General features: G+C 43.0%; 1 protein-coding gene across 1 annotated transcript in view; it reads right to left on the bottom strand.

Moving 5' to 3' along the window:
* Positions 1 to 1913: 1913 nt before the first annotated feature.
* The window catches only part of lemd3 (LEM domain containing 3), a 39376-nt gene continuing 17489 nt past the window's right edge, over positions 1914 to 23800 (bottom strand). The window contains exons 7-18 of the mRNA XM_080754543.1: positions 19417 to 19457; positions 17821 to 17890; positions 15308 to 15384; positions 14647 to 14729; positions 13127 to 13272; positions 12057 to 12158; positions 11583 to 11685; positions 11033 to 11214; positions 9588 to 9669; positions 6275 to 6380; positions 5200 to 5278; positions 1914 to 2519 (exon numbers count right to left, since the gene is read on the bottom strand). Coding sequence (XP_080610669.1) covers positions 2344 to 2519; positions 5200 to 5278; positions 6275 to 6380; positions 9588 to 9669; positions 11033 to 11214; positions 11583 to 11685; positions 12057 to 12158; positions 13127 to 13272; positions 14647 to 14729; positions 15308 to 15384; positions 17821 to 17890; positions 19417 to 19457 — 1247 coding nt within the window. The 3' untranslated portion in view covers positions 1914 to 2343. The remainder of the gene's footprint in view (positions 2520 to 5199; positions 5279 to 6274; positions 6381 to 9587; positions 9670 to 11032; positions 11215 to 11582; positions 11686 to 12056; positions 12159 to 13126; positions 13273 to 14646; positions 14730 to 15307; positions 15385 to 17820; positions 17891 to 19416; positions 19458 to 23800) is intronic.

Raw genomic sequence — 23800 nt, 5'->3', positions numbered from 1 at the left:
ACCCGGATCCGACCTGGAATCACAGAACCAGGAACAGTTTACTGGAAACCTTTTGTTCATTTTTTATTTCACTGTCATTTCTGATAGAATAATAATAATAATAATAGTTTACAATAATAAGTGTTTAATTTAACCCATTCAGGCCTAGAATTATTGACTGCTTTAACTGTTGAAAAATAGCAGATATACAAGCTCACAGCGCGGCACCGAGTGCCACGCTGCGAGCTTGTAGATCTGCTATTTTTTGAAAAAAAGTCGTGAAAATGTGTGAAAATCTTTGCATATATGTATTTTCAAAGCGAACGTTTGTAACTCAAATGTTGCTTCTGGGTGGTCCCTGGAACTAGATATTTTAAGATGGGGGTCCATGGCCAAATAAATATCATTTTGGGGGTCCTACACATGAAAAGGTTTGAGAACCACTGACATAGCGGTCTCTCAAGAACAGACTAAGTGAGCTCCAGTTAAATGAAAAGGACCTTTTCTTTGACGATGGCTGGCCAGATTGTTGACATACAAACATCGGTTTTTCAAAAAATCTTAGAAGGATTCAAAAGACACTTATGTAATCGGGTCAAAAATCTAATTTTCACGATTTTTCAAAAATAGCAGATCTACAAGCTCGCAGCGCGGCACTCGGTGCCGCGCTGTGAGCTTGTATATCTGCTATTTTTCAATAGTTAAAGCATAAACTATTGCGTCATAATGTGTTCAGGCCTAAATGGGTTAAAGAATAACTATGTAGAGTTACAGAGCTGTAAGTAAGGCAGTGGTTCCCAAACATTTGTCTCAGGGCACCCCATGAATATGTTTTTAATCCGAGGCACCCCTACATTATAATGTTCACTCCCAGCACCTTATATTTATAGCATATCGTCGTTGTCGGGTGGAAACCTTGTATGTCCAAAACCGTTTGTTTTGTATTTATCATCTATAAAATGTACTAAACTAGTGAAAACAGCAGATCTACAGGCACACGACGCCTCGCGATGCGTTGTGTGCTTGTAGATCGGCTGTTCTCACTAGTTTTGTGCGACAGTCTTGTATGATGAAGCAGGGCTTTGCTTTACCAAAAGACGTACACATTTGAAACTTGGAGATACGAGGTTTCTGCCCGACAGTGACGATATTTTAGTGATTATGTTGCGAGGAAAACGTTGATAATAGCCATTTTGGTTAGAACTGAAAATAACTTTGTACTTTGTAGTTTAAAATGATACTAAAAAAAAATTCAAGTGACCAAATAAATTCCAAATATTATCAAATGATCTCGCAGCACCCCTGGACTGCCGTCACGGCACCCCAGGGTGCCCCGTCACACACTTTGAGAACCCCTGCTGTAAGGGTCCATTTGGTTCCACAGAATCAGAATACCTTAAAACATACTTTACAGTGAAAGGGTGAAATACTCTCATAGTTACAGGTTTAGAGGCAGATGGGTAAAATAAAGTAAATATTTATATATCTGTTGTTTTGTTAAGTAATCACAGAGCAACGTTGCATAGAATGCCTTTAATCTGAGCCGTACGTTAACGAGTGATCGTTAAAATCATAACAAGCATATTTTCACCACTTACAACTCAACAACGGATGATTATTTTCATTTAAAAAAAGGATGAAGTACAAAGTCTCTCTCTCGTTTTTTTGTCTTTTTTCTTTAAATATTTTCCGTCAGAAACTGGAAGCCTTTTTGTTTCCTTTGTTTTTGTTTTTTTATAAGTTTATGTTTTTAATGTTTTTATTCTGTAAATACAAAAAAAAAGAGCAATGACAACGAAAAATAAACGATAAAAAAAGAAAAATATAAATGGAGTCCCGTCAGACTGTCCGTCCGTCCGTCCTCATGCAAAGCTCCGCCCCTTTCTGCCCCCCCCCCCCCATGACTCCCCCCCCCCCCCTTGCAGGTGGTCCAGTCCAGTTTCATTCTTTTTTAGTTTTCAATTTTTGTTTTTATCAAAATACAGATTTACAAAGAGAAGGAAAAACTAAACAAAAAGTATATCCGAAAAGTACAAAGACGCAAGCGAGCCTCGCTGCAGTTCATATGTGGGGGGAGGGGGGGCTTTTTGCACGACTTTCTCTACAAAAACAATAAACTGCTAAATGCCTGATTTAGACTTCTTTAGGTTCGTTCAGTTGCACCCCCCCCCCCCCCATTCTAACGTTGGAGAGCTTGTAGATCTGATATTTTATACGGGGGGGGAAGGGGGTGTTGACGATTCCGAGACGCAGCAAAAAAAAAAAAAAAAAACAACAAAACAAAACAGGAAAAACAGATGTAAAGTCTCCATTGGTCGGCCGCAGCCCCTCCCCTCCCCTCTAGGTGGCGTAGCGGAGCGTCGCTCAGGAGAAGACCCCGCCCATCATGTTGTTGTCGGTGTTGTTGTTGCCCCCGGCGACCAGGTGCGGAGCGGGGGGGCGGGCGCTGGACGGCCGCAGCGGGGCACTAAGACCCTGGGCGGCGGGGAAGCGCTGGTGGTAGCGGTCCAGGCGGAGGTACTTCACCGTCACCAGCTTACCTGCAGGGGGCGACAGAGAGGAGCGCTCGTCTAAGGCACTGGCAGGGGTTGACACTATAATAATGTCATATAATATAATGTTTATCATGTTACAATTACATTGTTAACTGTATACATGTTACAGGGGTTGACGCTAAGCCCGTCGGGCAAGTACAGGTCATGTTCCACTTGCCCAAAAGGTCATGCCCTTAACCCTGCAAGGCCCAATGTTGCTTTTTGGCAACATTTTTTATTTTAGTTTAAATGTTATAATTAGTTTTCCTGTTCTTTTTTCACATTAACATCACCATTAAATCCTATTGTTTAGTATTACAATGCCATTGGCCACGATATTTGCATATGAATACGCCCCACAGAGGCTGACATTCACACCACTTAAAGATCTCTGGAGTCCAGAGTCTGGACGAACATCTTACTTTTTCACTGAAGCTATTCCTCACAAAAACATAAGTAAAATGCCTGTACTTAAGTTATTATTGTGAAGAATATCCCCAAAATGCAAATTAGAGCATGATTTATGATTTATGGCTATAAAACCTTACAAAAACATTAATCATTTTTAAACATTACATGTTCCTCTGATTAGGACTCCTACAACACCATCTGATTTTTTGTAATTAATTCGGGTCTTGTAGTAAATCTTCCATTCTAAAACGATAGGTAAAATGTACCTTTCAGTTTAACCCTTTTTTGTAACTATCAGGGGCTGATAAATACTGTCATACTGTACCTCCGTTTGTATGCCAAATAGCTAGAGTAGCGACAGTGAAAACAGCACAATCTTAGGCCTAGGGCAGACGGAGCTGGATATTTCATATATCCCGTTTTTTCAGATATCCACATAGAAAAATATCTAGGTCCACACGACAAAGATATCTAGGTCTAAAATAATCAGAGTCCCCAGACCTCCACTAGGGGGACAAGCACACACACAGTAAAGTCTTCAGAGATATCCGGGTTCCATGTCTAAATGGATCCAGTGAATCGGATATTTTTCAATGTCTCCACTTATTTATCCGGTTTCAAAAATATCCAGCTTTGTGTGGCTGCAAGCCCCAACCGCACAAAGAAATGTCTAGCAAATGTCTGGCTTCAGAAATATCCAGCTCTGTGTAGCCGGCACCTAAGTAGACAGTGCTCTTATTTTACATTTTAGAGAACATTTGGCAGAAATAAACAGCAGGGGTGGTGAAATAAAACAGTCCGACAAGCCCTGTACCGTCACAGTGTTGTGTTGTTCACCGGCAATTCAACTCACCGTGTGGTAGGGTAGCAACCCCAACAAAAAGATTGTCAAAAATGCCTGCAATTCTGTCCTGCTGGCATTTACTCTAGGCTTCCCTGGCACAGAGTTAAACATTAAAGTATAACAATTAAAAATGGACAATATGTATTGTTTTTTCTTTCCTTATTACTGTGGGAGAGTGCAATCATTCAATGCACCAAGCAACAAAGGTGAACACCAACAGAACAGTATTGCAGGCCTGCCAGGCGCTACCCACACGTTTGGCTTTGTTGCTCAATCCAAGAATACCCGATACTTACAAGCTGTACCTCGTTGTTAAGGTGACGAATCATCGACAACAATGATATCAAACACAATACCAGTTGTTATTATTAAAGGGGAGATATAATGGACCCAAGTTAAGTTTCTTGTGTGTAGGCTAAGAGTGGTATAAATCCATTGTAAATGTTTTGCAATGTTTTGCACAGCACAGTGGGAGCTTGAAGATCTGTTATTTTGTGTGGTGTGTCAGATGTCTCTACCTAAATTATTGTCTGGGGATCAATTAACTGTTCAGGCATGAAAACAGCCCAGATGTAAAGAGGGTGAAAACCTAAACCTAACCCTAAACCTAACCGGCCGCACGCATCACATTCACATTATTCCCTCGTCTCCAGCATGACAACTTTTGTGTTAACCCATTTAGGCCTAGAATTATTGAATGCTTTAGCTATTGAAAGATAGAAGATCTACAAGCTCACAGCGTGGCACCGAGTGCCGCGCTGCGAGCTTGTAGATCTGCATTTTTTTTGAAAAAGTCGTGAAAATTTGTGCAAATCTTTGAATATGTGTATTTTTAAAGCGAACATTTGTAACTCAAATTTTGCTTCTGGGTGGTCCCCGGAACTAGATATTTTGAGATGGGGGTCCGTGGCCAAATAAATATCAGTTTGGGGGTCCTTCACATGAAAGGTTTTGAGAACCACTGACATAGTAGTCTCTCAAGAACAGGCTAACTGAGCTCCAGTTAAGTGAAAAGGATTCAAAAGACACTTATAGAATCGGGTCAAAATTCAAATTTTCACGATAAAAAAAATAAATAGCAGATCTACAAGCTCGCAGCGCGGCACTGCGAGCTTGTATATCTGCAATTTTTCAATAGTTAAAGCATAAAATAATAATAAGTTGTACCTGTTCTGAATGGGTTAAAGACAACTTGTCTTTTTCACCTTTCAAAACAAAGGCTGACGAGACTCCTTGTGTTGGCCGAGGCATCTCTAAATGATGATGTACCAGGGAAACAGCTAACGTATAAAATAATGGTTTGAGTGATATAAAGTGACACAGGTGCTTTCCAGGTATAAATGAGGTTAAAGGGATGTTTCACTGTCGCCAACAAGTCCTTATTTATTCATCTAATGATGTATTGATTGACGTATTGACTGATTGACTCACCGTCGAACCAGGATCCGTGCAGAGCTTTGAAGGCTTTCCCTGAGTGTTCTGAAGACACACACTTCACATACACACACCCCTACACACACACACACACACACACACACACACACACACACACACACACACACACACACACACACACACACACACACACACACACACACACACACACACACACACACACACACACACACACACACACACACACACACAGTTTTAAGTAGATTGAAGCCTCTGTAATGTCCATAAATTAGTTGTGAGAGGTCTGCAGATTGAAGTCTCTGTAATGTCCATAAACTAGTTGTGAGGTCTAGAGATTGAAGCCTCTGTAATGTCCATAAACTAGTTGTGAGGTCTGCAGATTGAAGCCTCTGTAATGTCCATAAACTAGTTGTGAGGTCTGCAGATTGAAGCCTCTGTAATGTCCATAAACTAGTTGTGAGAGGTCTGCAGATTGAAGCCTCTGTAATGTCCATAAACTAGTTGTGAGGCCTGCAGATTGAAGCCTCTGTAATGTCCATAAACTAGTTGTGAGAGGCCTGCAGATTGAAGCCTCTGTAATGTCCATAAACTAGTTGTGAGGTCTGCAGATTGAAGTCTCTGTAATGTCCATAAACTAGTTGTGAGGCCTGCAGATTGAAGCCTCTGTAATGTCCATAAACTAGTTGTGAGAGGCCTGCAGATTGAAGCCTCTGTAATGTCCATAAACTAGTTGTGAGAGGCCTGCAGATTGAAGCCTCTGTAATGTCCATAAACTAGTTGTGAGGCCTGCAGATTGAAGCCTCTGTAATGTCCATAAACTAGTTGTGAGGCCTGCAGATTGAAGCCTCTGTAATGTCCATCAAATAGTTGTGAGGCCTGCAGATTGAAGCCTCTGTAATGCCCATAAACTAGTTGTGAGGCCTGCAGATTGAAGCCTCTGTAATGTCCATAAACTAGTTGTGAGAGGCCTGCAGATTGAAGCCTCTGTAATGTCCATAAACTAGTTGTTAAATGTGAACTGAAATGAATATGGATGTTAACGTGTGTGCGTGCAGTGTGTGTGCGTGTCTGTGTGTGTCTGTGTCTGTACCTCTCTAGAGCTCTTGTCCACGGCGATGTGCACGATGCCATCGTTGTCTTGGCATTTCTCCAGGATGGCTTCATGGATGGCAAGGTGCCAGTCCTCCCCCACCTCCCTGCGCGCGCACACGCACACACACACACACACACACACACACACACAAAATTCAATTCAAAGGGCTTTATTGGCATGAGAAAACGTACGTTTACATTACCAAAGCAGAAGTGCACACACAGTACAATACAATCAATATAACACAATCAAAATAAAATATGTATAATTTGAAGGGGTGGAACAATTTTCATGTATGGAGATTACTCCATGCAGACAGTGCAGAGATGTATGCACCATGATCAGTAGTCTTTAAGGTGGTTGTGCTCCATTTCACACACACACACACACACACACACACACACACACACACACACACACACACACAAACACACAGAGTGTCAAAATGGACTCCAATACTGTTCACTGCTGTTTGGGTTCCTGACACTTGAGTTGTGTAAAAATGGCCAATATGTGGGAAAAGTGCAATCATTCAATGCACCAAGAAACAGGTGAATACCAGCAGAACAACACTATTACATTATTGCATCCATTTAAAAAATTATAATTGGGAGGGTGCTACACACACGTTTGGCTGTGTTGCTCATTCCATCAATGCCCGACACTTACAAGCTGTACCTTGTTGTAAAGGTGACGAATCAACGATAAAGATGATATAAAACACAATACCAGTTGGTATTATTAACACTTATGTTGCTATGATTTCTCTTCAATGTCCCACGTTGCCATGGTTACCATAGACTTCCATGTAATTGCGCAATTGTGTAAAAAGTGCACGCCCATGCCTAGATGATGCACCACGTGTGTTCACACTGTCCACAGCTTTCAAACAAAAAAATCCGCTTGGAAATCCGTTCAGGCATTCATGATTTATCAGCCATTATGTTTTCTTCAGATGTAAACAAACATGGCTGCCATGTTTGAAAGAATGGGTTGGTATGGGGGTTAAACATGCAATTTCGCGATCGCGATCATGCCTAATACATTTCTGGAGGTCCAAAAGAATTTTTGGATTTTTTTTTTTTTTTTTTTTTTCAAGAACGGCCCAAACTCGGGAAACTCGGGGTTGGCACAGCGTTGGTACCAATACAAACTCGGGAAACTCGGGGTTGGCACCAGATGTGTTTAAGGGGAGATATAATGGACTGAAGTCAAGTTTCCTTTCTTTTTGTGGATAGTTTATAGTCAAAGACGTGTGTTAACTTAACAGTCTGACATATAGATAGACCGACAGACGTACAGATCATGGACTGTAACAAATATGGACGGTGGGAACCGTCACGTGACCCATTGGTTTCTATCAGAGCCAAAATGATGCTTTTTTTTGCCCTCGGGTGTCGCCATCATTGGTACCCAAGGAATGCTATTGGCTGCCAACGGTCACGTGCAACCGCAGGGATTCTTGGGAGCTTGCCGAAAATAAAGCACAGGAAGAAGGAGGAGGGCGGGACATATTTTCTACAGTCTATATGAGCATACCCAGCTTTAACATCAACTATAACATAAATGGGAAAATATCTTCACTAAACACATATCATGGTGATTGAAACGAGACTTTATCCTAGCGACAGGAACCATACATTATTTATGACAATGTTTATTAACTCATTTCCTGCGATCCCCGTCGACTCGAAACCGGAGATTTCCCACTGTACCACCCTGCCATGCCCGAGGAGCCCGAAGGTTTAATTAGCATCAAGATCGCTCTTTAGGCCCGCCTCCTAACTGTATCCGGTTGTATTTCCGGTTTGGACCGGATCTAGGTTTCCATATCCGGTCTGACGTCCAATCGGGGGCTGATCTCCATGGACGATGAGGCAGCGTACAGGGAGGAAGTGACCAACCTGGAGCAGTGGTGTGGAGAGAACCACCTCCTCATGAATGTCTCCAAAACCAAGGAGGTCATTGTGGACTACAGGCGTGGGAGGGACCCACAACCTCCTGTCACCATCAATGGCGCTGTGGTGGAGAGGGTGGAAAGCTTTAAGTACCTGGGGGTGAACATTCACGAGAATCTTAAATGGGAGGAACATACATCTGTGGTGGTCTCAAAAGCACAGCAGCGCCTGTATGGACTCAGACGTCTAAAGAAGTTCGGTCTGAGTCCACACATTATCAAGGCCTTTTACCGAGGGACAATTGAGAGCCTGCTGACGTCCAGCTTCACCAGCTGGTATGGGAGCTGCACCGACCGGGACCACAAGGCTCTCAGGAGGGTGGTGCGCACAGCCCAGCGCATCACTGGCTGTCAGTTACCCAGCTTGGAGGAGCTGTATACACAACGCTGCCTCAGGAAGTCCCTGAGGATCATCAAAGACCCCACACACCCCCATAATAGACTATTTGTGATGTTGCCTTCAGGGAAAAGGTACCAAAGCATTAAAGCCAGCACTAGTAGACTAAGGAACAGTTTCCTACCCCATGCTGTTAGACTACTAAATACATCTATGCAGTGAACTCTTTCTGTGGCGTTACAGCCTTGTATGCTGACTCTGGTTCTTTTAAACTGTTTTTTAACTTTTAAATGAGTGTTATTGTTTTTAGGCTATTATGTAATTTTATCTTTATTCTGTGTATTGTGGAGCACCCCCAACCTAAGTTTTTCACAGTGCATGTACTTGTACATCTTTGTGACAATAAACATCTTGAATCTTGAATCTTGAATCTTGAATCTTGAATCGTAGCTCCGTTCCCATAGGTTTTTCATTGTAAACAAAGGAAGGAGCTGCACGGCCATAGAATGGTATTTTTTCACACGTTCTTTTTATTTGGTAGCTGTTTGATTCCTCTACCCGCCTGGCATATGATCTGCGCACATATCGTCTGCTATGTGCGCGAACGTGCCCACGTGTTACCATAGCGCACAGCTGGCTGTTTCCAATGTTTTTTTCATGTAAACACTGGCAGATAAGTCGCGCACAGATCGTGCACGATGCGTGCACGTGCCCACGTTAAAAGGTAAGGACAATTTGGCAGGAAAACAGTTCAGCCTATGTTTAAAATAGCAGCAAATGAGTTAAGGTAAGAAAACCAAATCAAAAAAAGTTTTGGGGGAAATGAATGGGGTCCAATGGAGAATATATTCCTTTTGGTTCCAGCCGGGGGGGAAATGCTTTTTTCTAGCGGCCAATCGTAGGAACCTTTAGTCCGTATGTACGTCCAGGCAGACAGACAGACGTCCAGACAGACAGACGTCCAGACAGACAGACAGACGTCCAGACAGACAGACGTCCAGACAGACAGTACTTACATGACAGGATCAAACATGTTTCTGATCTTCAGACATGGAGTCAGACTGTTGGGAGGAGAGTTCCTTCTGTCTAGAGGAAACGCTGCAAAACAACAACATGTTCTATTATTATTATTCCATCCATCTCTCTTTTGTCAGGAGATATAGTCGGGTCGATTAATACAGGGTTCCCACACATCTTTAACAATTCATTTCCAAAACTTTTCCAGAATATTTAACCCGATTTCCAGGACTATATCTAACATATAATTAGAGAGAGAGGTCAGTCAGTCAGTCAGTCAGTCAGTAGGTCACAAAATGCACAAAATGCATTATCTATTCACTCGCTTCAGCGACTGATCTCAAATTTAACATACATGGCATTGGTCATTAGCATTATACACACGGTGACGGAGCCCGAATTTCATTTTTCCCAAATTCTAGCGATTTATTAGCGTTTCTTCACTCTACAGCCTGTTGTCAGGGTTACGGTCCGTTCCTCCAGGCCATGGGATCTGTAGCCCCGGGCCCACACACACCTCTCTCACAGTTAGGAATGTCTCTCTCTCTCTCTCTCTCTCTCTCTCTCTCTCTCTCTCTCTCTCTCTCTCTCTCTCTCTCTCTCTCTCTCTCTCTCTCTCTCTCTATGGTCACGCATGCAACGGGTGATGTGTGTCTCATCTTCCAACGGGTATAGAAAACGTATGTGGAGCAAATACATCCTCTTCTATTCACCTAATTTTGCTGTTAAATTATTTGTATCCATCATAAATATACACTCCTCCATGGGCTGCTCCTTACATTATGATGCTCCCACATATTCTCACGCACGCACCATGTAGTTACAGTTACTTTCCCCAAAACCCACACTCTGCACATATTTTGCAGCACATATATTCGAACGGGTAAGGTCTAGTAACAATAATTCAGCTAAATAACAAGTCGCTTACTCCTATGCACAATGCCCAAAGACAGGTAGTGTATGCCAGTGGTTCTCAACCTTTTTCAGGCCGTGACACCTGCCATAATCATATTTTAACTGGGCACCCGGCACCCTGACGAGCACTAAGAGTTGAGGAATTTTGTATAACACGTTTCTATTGTGAAAATAGCAGATCTACATGCTCACAATAGGCTATTTTCACAATTTCTGCCTCTAATATTTGACAATTTGGCCAATGTTTAATTTGTTATTTCAGAGGTATTAATAAAATCAATAACCAGGACCTTCCAAGACCCTTGATCAATTCCAAAACTTTTCCAGTACTGGAAAAATATTTTTCTAATTTCAAAATATTTCCAGGAATTTCATGACCGTGGGAACCCTGTTAATATTTTGAAAACAGTTTGGACACCTCCGTTGTAAAGAGACAGTCAATATATTCGCCCCAGCCTTGTGTGTGTGTGTGTGTGTGTGTGTGTGTGGTCAGCTCCGTGCACGTGAGCGGCAGCGTGCACGTCCTTACCTTTACCCTGCCACACTTTGGATGGGATGATTGACATCTTGTCGCTGGGGCTGATTGACGGCGGGATCCATCGCCACACCAGGAAGTCGGCTCCTCCGATTCGCTGCGTCTCCGTGCGGAGGCGGGACTCGTTGGCCGACAGGAAGTTGACAGCGCGCTCCCAGACTCTCTTCATCTTCCTCCTGGTGGCCACAGAGGGAACAACACCTTTTAGTCATTTTATTTCTCAATACAGTCCATTTAGTTTAGTCATACTTTAGTCCACTGGTTCCCAAGCACTGGGTCGGGACACATTTGTGGGTCGCGGACACATTTTTATGGGTCCCTTCATTTTTAGTTTCTTACATTAGATCGAAAATCGACTCATGCTCACCGCGACTCAAAAAGTATGCGTTGACTTTTTTTTTTTATTATTATTTTTTTACGTTTTTCCCCAAAACATTTTTTAATCGGCTAACAAAAGCCGATTAAAACAAAATTAAAAAAAGAAAATGTTTGGTTCTGAAAAGAGCAGATCTACAAGCTTGTAGAGCTTGTAGTAATGCGTCACCTGTCCTGCGGGGGCACCAGAGAGTCTCTGACGTGGGGGAGGGGCAGGTAGGGCTGCAGCTCCTTGTTCTCCTGACACGCCTCGCTGTGACTCCTTAACACATCTACACACACACACACACACACACACAGAGACACACACACACACACACACACACACACACACAGAGACACACACACACACACACACACACACACACACAGAGACACACACAGAGACACACACACACACACACACACACACACACACACACACACAGAGACACACACACACACACACACACACACACACACACACACACACACAGAGACACACACACACACACACACACACACACACACACACACACACACACACACACACACACACACACACACACACACACACACACACAGAGACACACACAATCAAATCATGTTCCAATCCTTAAACATAAGCGTGTTCATGTCATACATGTTCTAAGCGTGTTCTCACCTATGATCCTCTCCACCATGTCATACATGTTCCTGGTCTCCTCTTCTTCTCTTCTCCAGCGATACTTCATGTAGAGCACTAGCGCCCCCAGGAGGCCCAGCACTGCATAGCGCGCGCGCACACACACACACACACACACACACACACACACACACACACACACACACACACACACACACACACACACACACACACACACACACACACACACACACACACAGAGAGAGTACATGTTAATTTAGTGGAGAGAGACGGGCAATGACGCTCAGCGGGACTCAAACCTGGGACGTGCCGTCAGGCTGCATTGGAGCCTGGGTGCCCGGACAGCAAGGCTAAGCGGTTTGGGCCCAAACATCTTAAGATTGGAGGTGTTTTATACATTCATTCCCGGACGCCATTATGGAATCCGTAGGAGATGCAAGGGAAAGGAGCGGTTGTTTTCGGTGACGGAGGCGCACCGTCTGAGGCGACCTTGAGCCACGTGAGACACCACCGAGTGAGCAGTAGCGAGCGAGTCGCCTTGCTGAGCGTTGTAAAGGTTGCATGAGCCGACTCAGCGCCGTCCGAGTTACATCCACTGGGGTACTAAATCTATTTACCCACAGCCTCACATCCACCTCCACAAAGCGCATAAATGTTTTTGCGAATAATGAAAGTTTATTCGCATTTAAAGATTTACGCGCAAAAGCCTTAATGCGCAAAAAAAACTGCTTTATGGAAACGTCACTACAGAAAGGTAGACGCCTCCTTCGTGTCAGGTGCATATGCATCGGGGGACATCCATGTGCGTCACACATACGGACGTTGGTAGACCAATCAGAGGCAGGAACTGGAAGGAAACATGCCAATAAAGCTCTGTTGAATTGAATTGTCACGGAAAAAAGACACACTGTGATTGGCCAGTAGTCACTGACTGGCAGCGGTCCCTTGGTTCTTCCAGGAAGTCCGGACTACAAGTGTTACACGTCACTCCAATGAACTGCAGGAGAACGAGGCTTCTAGCTTTTTAGATCTGTGACAATGAGAATGACTCTGTGGGTTAGGGTCAGAGGTTAAAGGTCAGAGGTTACCTGTGAGGATGAGCACCACTCTGTGAATGACGGTGAAGAAAGCTCGTCTCAGACGACACAGGAAGGACATGTTAGGATGAACAGACTCCATCTGGTCGATCTCCTGGAGGTCTGCCACCTGCTGGCCTGGAGTCTGTCCTAACAACCTGGACAACAACATTATATTATAACACCCCCTAGTGGATGGAGTCTGACATAATGTACTTTCGGTAGGACCATAACAAAGTCACATACATATGGATCGCAATTCATGGGTTGCATTTGTAGTCCTACACCAGCCATTTTGAGGACCAACACAGATGTTTTGATTAACGTAGAACATTGGTTCTATGCCAATCAGACAAATTGAACACCTGTGTTGGTCCTCACTATGACCGGTTTAGGACTACAAATGCAACCCATGCATTACACTATTTGAGTTAACTATCATCATCAATATTTAACTCATGGGATGCCCACGAGGTGTCTACACGCCAATCTCTTTGATGTCTCTGGAGGCCCACGACGCGTTGACGTGTTTACTGTATTTACAGTATTAACTTTAAATCTCACCGTTAGGTTGGGGCTACGCATGGATGTAGCCCATTAGCCGCTAGTCGCTTCGAGTCGACGCTGAGAGCATCGCGCGGCCGTTTTTCTCCATATACTCCAATGCATTTCCCCATCTTTAACGCCCTTTATCTCTGATGTTTGTTTTATGGCTAAAACTGTGGCGGGGTGCGGCAAAATGTCAAAATTTTGATCGGCAACACTGGCCCATACAGAAAGTTACACAACAACATCCTGTCTGCGCTCATGTGACCAAGTGACGTCATGACGCATGCATTGACGCAGCAGGGCCGGATTCAATACAATGGTGGTGGGCCTGGGCAGCGAGACTAGAGGGGATAAATGGGGCAATCCAGGGGCACCCGATGTGTTAATATCAATGGTCGTTTGTCAGGTGTGTGCTCTGAACAAAACACAAATAACTCACATTACCAAATGTAACCAGAAGTGCAAGGTAAGAAATACAATACAATATCCTTTCTTTGACCCCTTCAGAATGAGACAACAGGGGACAAGGAATCCTGACAAATTATACTCTGGGAAAATATTCTTGTTTGCTGGCGGGCCGTTTATTTATAGTACAATTTAGGAGGTGGGGCTGAATTTTCCTGGAAGTTTTTTTTTTTTTTCACAGTGTGGTGTCCCTGCTGAAAGAAATCTGTTCTACGTCTCACGCTCTGTTGGTTGTACTCGCAATAAACAATATCAAAACAAAAACATGGATTCGGGCAACTTTACAACTGTTAAAAGCGATTTAAGAGCTCCAATCGTTGTGTTTGTTTGGCTGGGGAATGTAAACAGATCCGCACCGCATGACGTTAACTTCCGTTAAACGCAGCACTTCCACCACTTCCGCTAGAACCAAGCAGAAGTCATACCTTTCCCAGGGTGACTCCGATATGGACATCTGTTCAGTTTTCTGGTAACAATAAATCATTAATAGTAATGTAAGAGTAATTAAATCAACGTACCGTATCCCCACCACGTCCTCGCCAGCCTTGATGACCCACTCCAGAGCTGTCAGCACGAACCCTTCATAGGTCTGATTCTGACCCTAAAGAGTTAAATAAACACCTTTAATTAATAACCCTTCATTGGTCTGATTCTGACCCTACAGGGTGAAATAAACACCTTTATTTAACAATAAAACCCTTCTAAGGTCTCATTCTGACCCTGAAGGATTAAATAAACACCTTTATTTAACACTAAACACCTTCATAGGTCTGATTCTGACCCTACAGGGTTAAATAAACACATGTATTAACTATAAAAAATAACCAGCCCCCCCTTGCCCAGAAGCAAATATTTGAGTTACAAATGCTCGCTTTAAAAAATATTAGCAAAAACAAAATTAGGATTTTTCAAAAATATCAGATCTAAAGCTTGCAGCGCGGCCAATAGCTAAATTATAAAATGAAAGGGTTCAAGTGTAAACCAACGTAGCAACAGGTAAAGGATTGAAATAAGGTCATTTCTTAGGTCAAAGGTCATAGGTTAAACCTACGTACCAGCAGGTAAAGAATTGAAATAAGGCCATTTCTTGGGTTAAAGTTTAAAGTTTAGACCAACATACCAGCAGGTAAAGGGTAGATACAAGGTTAAAGTTTAGGGTTAAATGAACCTTCAACCTACCAGTAGGTAGACTGTGGCCTCGGAGATGGACAGAGTCCTGTTAGGATGTTTCTCCTGGTCTCCACAGTCATGATCTCCTGAAACAACATTTATACAGATATTAGGGATGTGCGCGTGTATTCGGTTATCCGATTACACGGTTTGTAAACCACTATTCGTTTTGAAAATACAATTCGATTATTCCATTAAATATATTTTTAATTATTGAGATATTAACTTTATTAAACATTTAAATTCTGCGCCCATATTACTGTCTTGTCTTAATAAAATGTTACTTTTTAACAAGCAAATTAAGCATTCCCTTTGTTGATTTGCGGAGCATGACTGTCTGTGTCACAATCTAACTGTTGCGCTGTGGTTAGTGGTCGCGCTGATCTGCTGTGAGTGTGCATGGCACTGCACGCAGCCACACACCAAGCAGGATGTCCACTGCGCAAGTAAATTAATGGCAATTAAGCAAGTGTATCTTAAAGATACTGGATGTGAATCACTCGTTACCTCGAGTAGGATAGCCTGCACGCTGCATCTGTGATCCGGTCCATGAATTAATCCATATTTTGGGGTGAGAACAAGCCAAGGAGAATGCTTAATCGAATGGAATACCATTATGTAGCTAACTTTGCAGAGAACAGAGCTGTTGCTCAGTTAGTATAGCGACTCCAGTCAGCAGCTGTTGTAGCGACCAAGCTGAGACTGATGCGCTAATTATTGATCTGACCTAGATTCACGCAATGACGTAATTGATTAATTTGAGCAAGATTTCAATATTATATAACATTTTAAAAGGCTTTTATATACTCTTGATACTTTTTTCAAACGAGGTTTGCCCTAATAGATCGAAGTGCTCAGTTTTGGCTATTTTCTGTGTGAAATTACAAAAAAAAAACAATTAATTTTCGAGTAGTCGAATATTCGTTTACAAAATTGTCGTGTACACGTCAGTGAAATTAGTCGCTAGGAACATCCCTAACAGATATATAAATATATCTATAATAAATAAACATCTTCACACAGTCACGATCACCTTCCCACATTCACACATCAACGGTGGCAAAGCTGACACCGGCCCACTCATTGGAGGCAATGTGGGGTTCAGGGTCTTGCTCAAGGACACTGAACGTTGACAGGAGGAGGAGCTGGGATTGGAACCATCGCCCACCAGGCTAGCTGAGGGAAAGCCTGGTGATCGTTAACAACGGGCGGTTTGATCCGGTCTAGGCGGAAACCACAAGCCAAAGAAGCGGCATCACTTTGTTTTGGCTCCCTCCGTTTGTTTCCCCAATCCCTATTACAATGTTCGAGTAACCTAGTGTAGTCTTGCCAGTCGCTACGAGTCGGAATAAAAGATGCATATACCAAATAAAAATTTCAAAAGCAAAACCACGCCGCATCAAGGAATTTATTAGGTAGGCCCTAAAAGTATGTCCTTGAGCGCAGGGGAATTATTTTGGGTTAAAACTGAATCCGGTTTGATAGTTCCGGCAAATTGTAGTCCTTTGAGTACTACAACATGACATAAAGTGGTTTCCTCTCCCGTCCGGATCAAACCTCGAAAAGTGAAGTGATCCCAGACTAGCTCCTCCTGAGCCACAGCCTCCTCATATAAACATGTTGACATCCTGACAGACTCATGGTAGGATGTTTCTGCTTTTAATTCCTTCCGCACAACATAAGTCTCTTTCTACAATCCACCCGTCATGGTTGTGGTTTCTACAACACACCAGTGGGTTTCTTTCAATCACTTTCACATCAAGGTTCATTATTTGTTCTGCATTTGAGCCACAGAACCACCGTTTCATGACATTGAGGTGCTCATGTTAATATATAAATATAAACGATAGTTTCCGTACCAGCGATACGGGCCAAGTGTTCATGTTAATATCAAACATATCATTTTCCAAATGTCTGTCTGTCTGTCTGTCTGAGTGAGTGTCTGTCTGTCTGAGTGAGTGTCTGTCACAGCGTTTCTCCTCAGTGGCTGGAGCAATTGATCTGAAATCGCATCACCATTAGCATATGAACACACCTGACATAACTGTGAAGCCCGTTAGTCACTTTCACAAATCATAATGCTGTATGTTAGCATTTTTATGGTGTATCTATATCTATTCTGCATTTAGCTTGAGGCATATCTATTCTGCATCTAGCATGAGGCAACATGTTTAACCAGCTGTGTGTGTGTGTGTGTGTGTGTGTGTGTGTGTGTGTGTGTGTGTGTGTGTAGGCGGGTGGGCGGGCGGGGGGTCGTTTGTCTTGCCCTGTTACAGATTTTGTCCAAAAATCATGCAGATCGGTACACAGTATCTCTGTAGCCATCAAACGAAACGGGTATTTCTTACATTGATGCCCCTACATATTATCATGCAAGCACCAGTTAAAGTTACTTTCCATCCCTCATATACTGTGTGCACAGTGCACATCCCATAACCCACACACTGCACATCATTTCGGAGCTCATATCTTTGAACGGGTAAGGGCTAGTATTTATAAACATTAAACGATAGTTTCCGTACCAGCGATGCGGGCCAGGTGCTCATGCAGGTTCAACAGCAGCTTCAAGATGATGTCTTTCTCTGTCTTGTTCTGCCAGAGGAGAAACAACAGGTGGAGTTAACAGGGTGGATGAACTACTAAAAATAGCAGATCTACAAGCTGGCACTCGGGGGCAGGTCATCGCCATGGAGACTTGAGTTCAATAATATTTTTTTAGCTTTTGTCACATTCCTAAAGCAATCATTTCAGGAGATTCTTTGTCTCTTTGGCTCATTGATTCTGGATGGGGACCCAAATGCATTTGGGTCTCCATTCAGAATCAATGAGGGTACATGTATTACAATCAGGGTTCCCACACATTTTTACCAATTCATTTCCAAAACTTTTCCAGAATATTTAACCCAATTTCCAGGACTATATAACAATAAATCCAGCTCAATAACAGGTCGCTTACTCCTATGCGCAATGCCCAAAGACAGGTAGTGTATGCCAGTCAGGAGTTGACACTAAGGTCTCAGAGGCACTTGCCCATCGGGCAAGTATAGATCATGTTCTACATGCCCAAAGGTCATGCCCACTTGCCCGAAAAGTAAATCTATTATAAAATGATAAGTAAGATTTTAATTACCGCTCAAGTTAACACTTATTTTAGCCCCCTGGGGCTGTGCAATAAATGTCATACCTACATTTTTATCCAAATACCTACACATAGCTGTGATTGAATATGACTAAAGGTTCACACCTATTTATATTTTTAAGTGCAGCAACAGTGAAAACAGCACATTATAGGTAAACAGTGTTCTTATTTTACATTCCACAGACCAGAAGACAGAGCGCTCTGGCCAAGTTCAGGTGTATAGACAGATATGTTGTGTTGTGTTGTGTTAGGCAGTTGCATCCCCTCTCAAATGAGCACTTGCCCTGTCGGGCAACCTGAAAGCCAACTTCCCCTGCCCCAAGGTTTTATTTACCTGCTGGGGGCAGGTGGGCAAGACTTAGTGTCAATGCCTGCCAGTGGTTCTCAACCTTTTCAAGCCGTGACCCCCGATATAATCATGTTTTAACTGGGGACCCCCCACCCCGACGAGCACTAAGAGTTGAGGAATTTTGTATAACAGTTCTATTGTGAAAATAGCAGATCTACATGCTCACAACTTTGTGAGCATGTAGATCGGCTATTTTCACAATTTCTGCCTCTATATATTTGACAATTTGGCCCATGTTTAATTTGTCATTTCAGAGGTATTAACAAAATCAATAACCAAAGACAATGCATAGATATCTTTTCCAGGACCTTCCAGGACCCTTGATAAATTCCAAAACTTTTCCAGTACTGGAAAAATATTTTTCTAATTTCAAAATATTTCCAGGAATTTCATGACCGTGGGAACCCTGTACAATCAAATTATGGTCTTAGTAATGCGACAAAAACTAAAAATATAATTGAACTTCAAGTCTCCACGGGGAGAGTGATCAATAGAAAAATCCCCAAATATTAGTTTCAAATGTTCGCTTTCAAAATACACACATTACAAAATACACAAATGCACACATTTCCACTACTTTTCAAAAATAGCAGAGCTATAATAAGCAGATGGTAAATAAATGGTACTTACATAAGAGCTGTCAAACTCTGGGCCAAAGGGATGGTTCTTTACTGCAAAGACAAAACAAACAAACATAGATTTATTCACAAACAGAACCAGAACGCATTAAGACTGGAGCTCCCATATTCATGGCAAAAAAAAAGAGTATTAGATCTTCAAAAGACATCACGCCTGTTTCTAAGTAGGTGCCATGGGCACCCTAGGCCAGGTTTTCTCAACCTGTGGGTCGGAACCCCCAGGGGGGTCCTCAAACTATTTAGGGGGGGTCCCCAGATGATTAACATAATGTGCAACATTGTTTTCTCACTCAACAGTAAACAAACCAACATAAAGTTTAAGTGTATAGAGCAGGGGTGCCCAACCAGTCGATCGCGGTCGACCGGTAGATCGCGGGCTGGTTACCAGTGGACCGCGAGATGATTTCAAAGAAATACTTTATTAATTCGGGGGGGGAGGACATACATCGGGCGTTTCAGTGAAACGACTCCGAGCGAGTGGATGATGTTGACTGAACTCAACTCAACGTGTAGCAGAGCATGTGAGCGGAGTGGAGCGGCAACTAAAGCCGCTCCGCGCTCCAGAGGGCTCTTGTCCCGCTCGCTCATCGCTCTGGTCGGCCACCGCACCGCTCCGCTCCCCGCCGCTCCGTCGCTCACGTTGATTTTCGCATTTCTCGCTCCGCGCTCGCTCCACGCTCCGCTCAGGGCCGTCAATCAGAGTCACCAGCCAAAATAAAAAAAGGATTTTGCTACCATATGCGAAACACTTTCTCCTTTGCTTTGCACAACAAGTGTTCCCAACACAAATGCCTGCGGTAACGTTACGTGAGCCTCGGCTTGATGGAGACCTGCGTTCACTGTTACAAAAGACGCCATCTAATCTAAGGCATTGTATTTTTTAATAAGACGGGCAATATTAAATCCAGCTGGTTATTGATTAATCACCACAACCGAGAGACGGAGGCGAGTCGTGGCGTGTATTTTTCAATCAGTCTCACTTGAATTCGTATCCGTTGACTGGCTGGTGATATATAACTTAACTGACACAAGGTAGGCTATGTATTATAAACATAGCCTACGTGTGTGGATGAGTGAAATCGTGATAAAGGGAATTCTCTGTCTGTTCTCCTCTCCATCTCCGCGGTGCCAACAAGGCTTCACTGCACTAGTAGGCTACTGCGCACGGCTCTGTTTTGTTGGAAACATGCGGCGCGCGGCCCCAATAGGGTCGGCTTGGAGCGGAGCGGAGCGGAGGAAATTCCTCGCTCCAAAGCCGCTCAGACCAGGCCTGTCAACTCTCCTGGATTTCCCAGGAGTCTCCTGGATTTTGAACCCCTCTCCTGGGAGTCTCCTGGATTGGCAAATCTCCTGGATTTCTCCTGGATTTTGTATCAAACTCCCAAAATTCACCAGAACACAGGAAATTACATCTACTATGTTAAAAATTTTTTGGGGGAGGACCCCCAGACCCCCCGCTTTAGGGGTGGGGGCAATGCATGCAAGAAAGATCATACAGATATTCACTTAAGTAATGACTTAAAGATGAGAAATAATTATTAAAGATGTCCTTTTGCTTCAGTCATCAAATCTGTACAACAACATTTGGCATTTTAAGGTTGAAATTGTACCCATGCTAGTAAAGTAAGCCTGATAAATGTATCAAACATGCACAAAATTCAACAGAACACAGGAAAAAATATCTATTAATACGTTTTGGGGAGAGGACCCCCCAGACCCCGGTTGGGGAGTTCCGCGCGCCCCCAAAAATAAATCTCCTGGATTCTGACAGTCCAATGTTGACAACCCTGGCTCAGACCCATTTGAATTTGGATCAACCTACCTGTGTGAGTCTGCTTTTTCTCACATGAAGTTCATCAAGTCAAAGTACAGAGCCACAATGACAGATGAGCACCTTGTGGCCTGCCTAAAACTTGCAACCAGCTCATACAACCCTGACTTTGACAAGCTAGCCTCCTCTTCCCAGTGCCAGGTTTCCCACTAAGGTAGAGAGACTGACATGGAATAAAGGACAAAAAAAAACTATAAAAAAAACTATAAAAAAAACTATAAAAAAACAAAAAAAAAAAAAAAACTAAACTGTGTTGTCAGTGCATAATATGCAGAGTGTGCAATAAATGGTCATGCTGTCTGTATGCCCAATGTGAGAAGTTGCAATCGTTTCATTCAATTACAATTCCTACTATACAGTATGATTACAGTACAGTACAGTGAGTACAATGTTATAATATCTATTAATATTTTCTGTTTTTTACATGTATATTGAATGGGTGTTACGGTACATTTTGGGCTGGTAGCCCTCAGCTAGGTGGCACATTTTCAAAGTAGACCTTGGGTCAAAAAAGGTTGGGCACCCCTGGTATAGAGGGTATCTGCACATTTCTAAAGTGGCAATTTAAGGACTTTTTAATGCCTCTAAAATGACAAATTAAACATTGGTCAAATTGTCAAATATTAGAGGCAGAAATGGTGAAAATAGCAGATCTACATGCATAGCAGATCTACATGCTGCGTTGCGAGGCGTTGTGAGCATGTAGATCTGCTATTTTCACAATAGAACCGATGTTATACAAAATGTAATGCCTCAACTCGCCTCAGAATAATTTGATACTGTATATCACTAACATCAATATCACTTCACTGTGCTTAGTAAAACAGACCTGATTTGCTCTGCACTTGTACACAACACAACGGTGTGAGCTTATAGATCGGCTATTTTTTTTTTTTAAACAAAGAGCCAATTCCAACCGCATAAATTCGGCTCTTTTTTATTATTATCAAATGATTGGTGTAGGAATGTGAGGTAAACAAACACAGGTGCAGATAGAGATGTGCGAGGGTTGTGAGATTGGGTGAAGGCCACATCCTTGACTGTTAGATCTTAAACAAACACTTCATTATAAAACAGAGTCAGACTCACTCCCTCTTAAAGCCAGAGTCAGACTCACTCCCTCTTAAAGCCAGATAAAAACAGACAGCCAGGCACACTCCCTTTTAAAACATTTAGTCCGGGAACGCGTTATCACGCAATATGATATGCTTTAGCTATTGAAATTTGAAAAAGTAGCAGATCTACAAGCTCACCAAGTGAAAATGTGTGCAAATCCTATAAGTAAATCCTTATAAGGTTTTTTTTTGTGGAAAACCTATGTTTCTATGTCAGTGGTGCTCAAACCTTTTCATGTGAAGGACCCCCAAAATGATATTTATTTGGCCGTGGAACCCCCCCCCCCCCCATCTCAAAAATATGTTGTTCCAGGGACCCCCCTCCCCAGAAGTAAATATTTGAGTTACAAATGTTCGCTTTAAAAAAAGATTTGTCAAAAGGTTTTCACGATTTTCCAAAAATAGCAGATCTACAAGCTCACAGCGCGGCACTCGATGCCGCGCTGTGAGCTTGTATATCTGCTGTTTTTCAATAGTTAAAGCATAAGATAATGCGTTTGCGGTCTAGATGAGTTAAGCCCAGATAAAGATGCTCTGCTCTTTCACAGCACTGTGAGAAGCCAAGGTCTCAGTGCTGTGACACACCTCACGGAGGAGAAATACAACCCGAGATGACCTGTCAGTCATCTGAGGGCTGGGGAATAGAGACAGGAAATCCCCCCCCCCCCCCCCCCCCAAATAAACCCACGCCTAGGGTGAAGTCATGTACAGTAGGCAGCTTCATTATCCCAAGGGGGAAATCAGTTGCCCAGAGGCAGCACATCGGTTTTTACGGTTATTTACAAAGTTACAGAGAAGTATGAAAAAAATCACACCCGTGTGAACTGAGCGGTGGTTTACCCACCACCCCCCCCCCCCCCCCCGTGTGTGCGTGTGTGTGTGAGTGTGTGTGCCTGGCCTGAAAACAGCGCCCCTCCCTTAACATGTGTGGTCATAAAAGGTACTACACCAGGCTTGAGGCTACATACAGACAGACAGACCCACCCACCCACATACATACATACCTACACACACGGCCACGCTATGGAGACGGTGTGACCACCGCTCAAAAAGAAAAGAAATGTACGGTACTGTTGTGTACAGTCAAAAAGAACAAGACACAATAAAGAAGAATATATACATAAAGGGTAAAAAAAAAAAACGTTCAACGCTCTTAAGCGTCACAACACAAGTAGGAATGGAGCTGGAAACAAGTAGCCGGGGAGCCACTGTGCCAAAATGAGAGAAGACCTGTGATGTCATGACATACTCCAAATTTTAGTTTTTCCTATTAATTTGGTCAATAAGGTACACAGAATGAGAGGCCTGCTCTGCCGGAAACACTGCGAAAAAAAGTTTCCCATTGACTTCATTCACTATACTGGAAAAAAACACACCAAAAAAAGTAGCATTTGAGGGGTCAAACTAAGGGTTCTTCATGATTCTGAATC

This window comes from Nannobrachium achirus, assembly GCF_963921795.1.
Source record: "Nannobrachium achirus genome assembly, chromosome: 23".
NCBI classification, from domain to species: Eukaryota; Metazoa; Chordata; class Actinopteri; order Myctophiformes; family Myctophidae; genus Nannobrachium; species Nannobrachium achirus.
The sequence above is the reverse complement of the archived record's forward strand: the minus strand, read 5'-3'. Positions and strand labels throughout refer to the sequence as shown.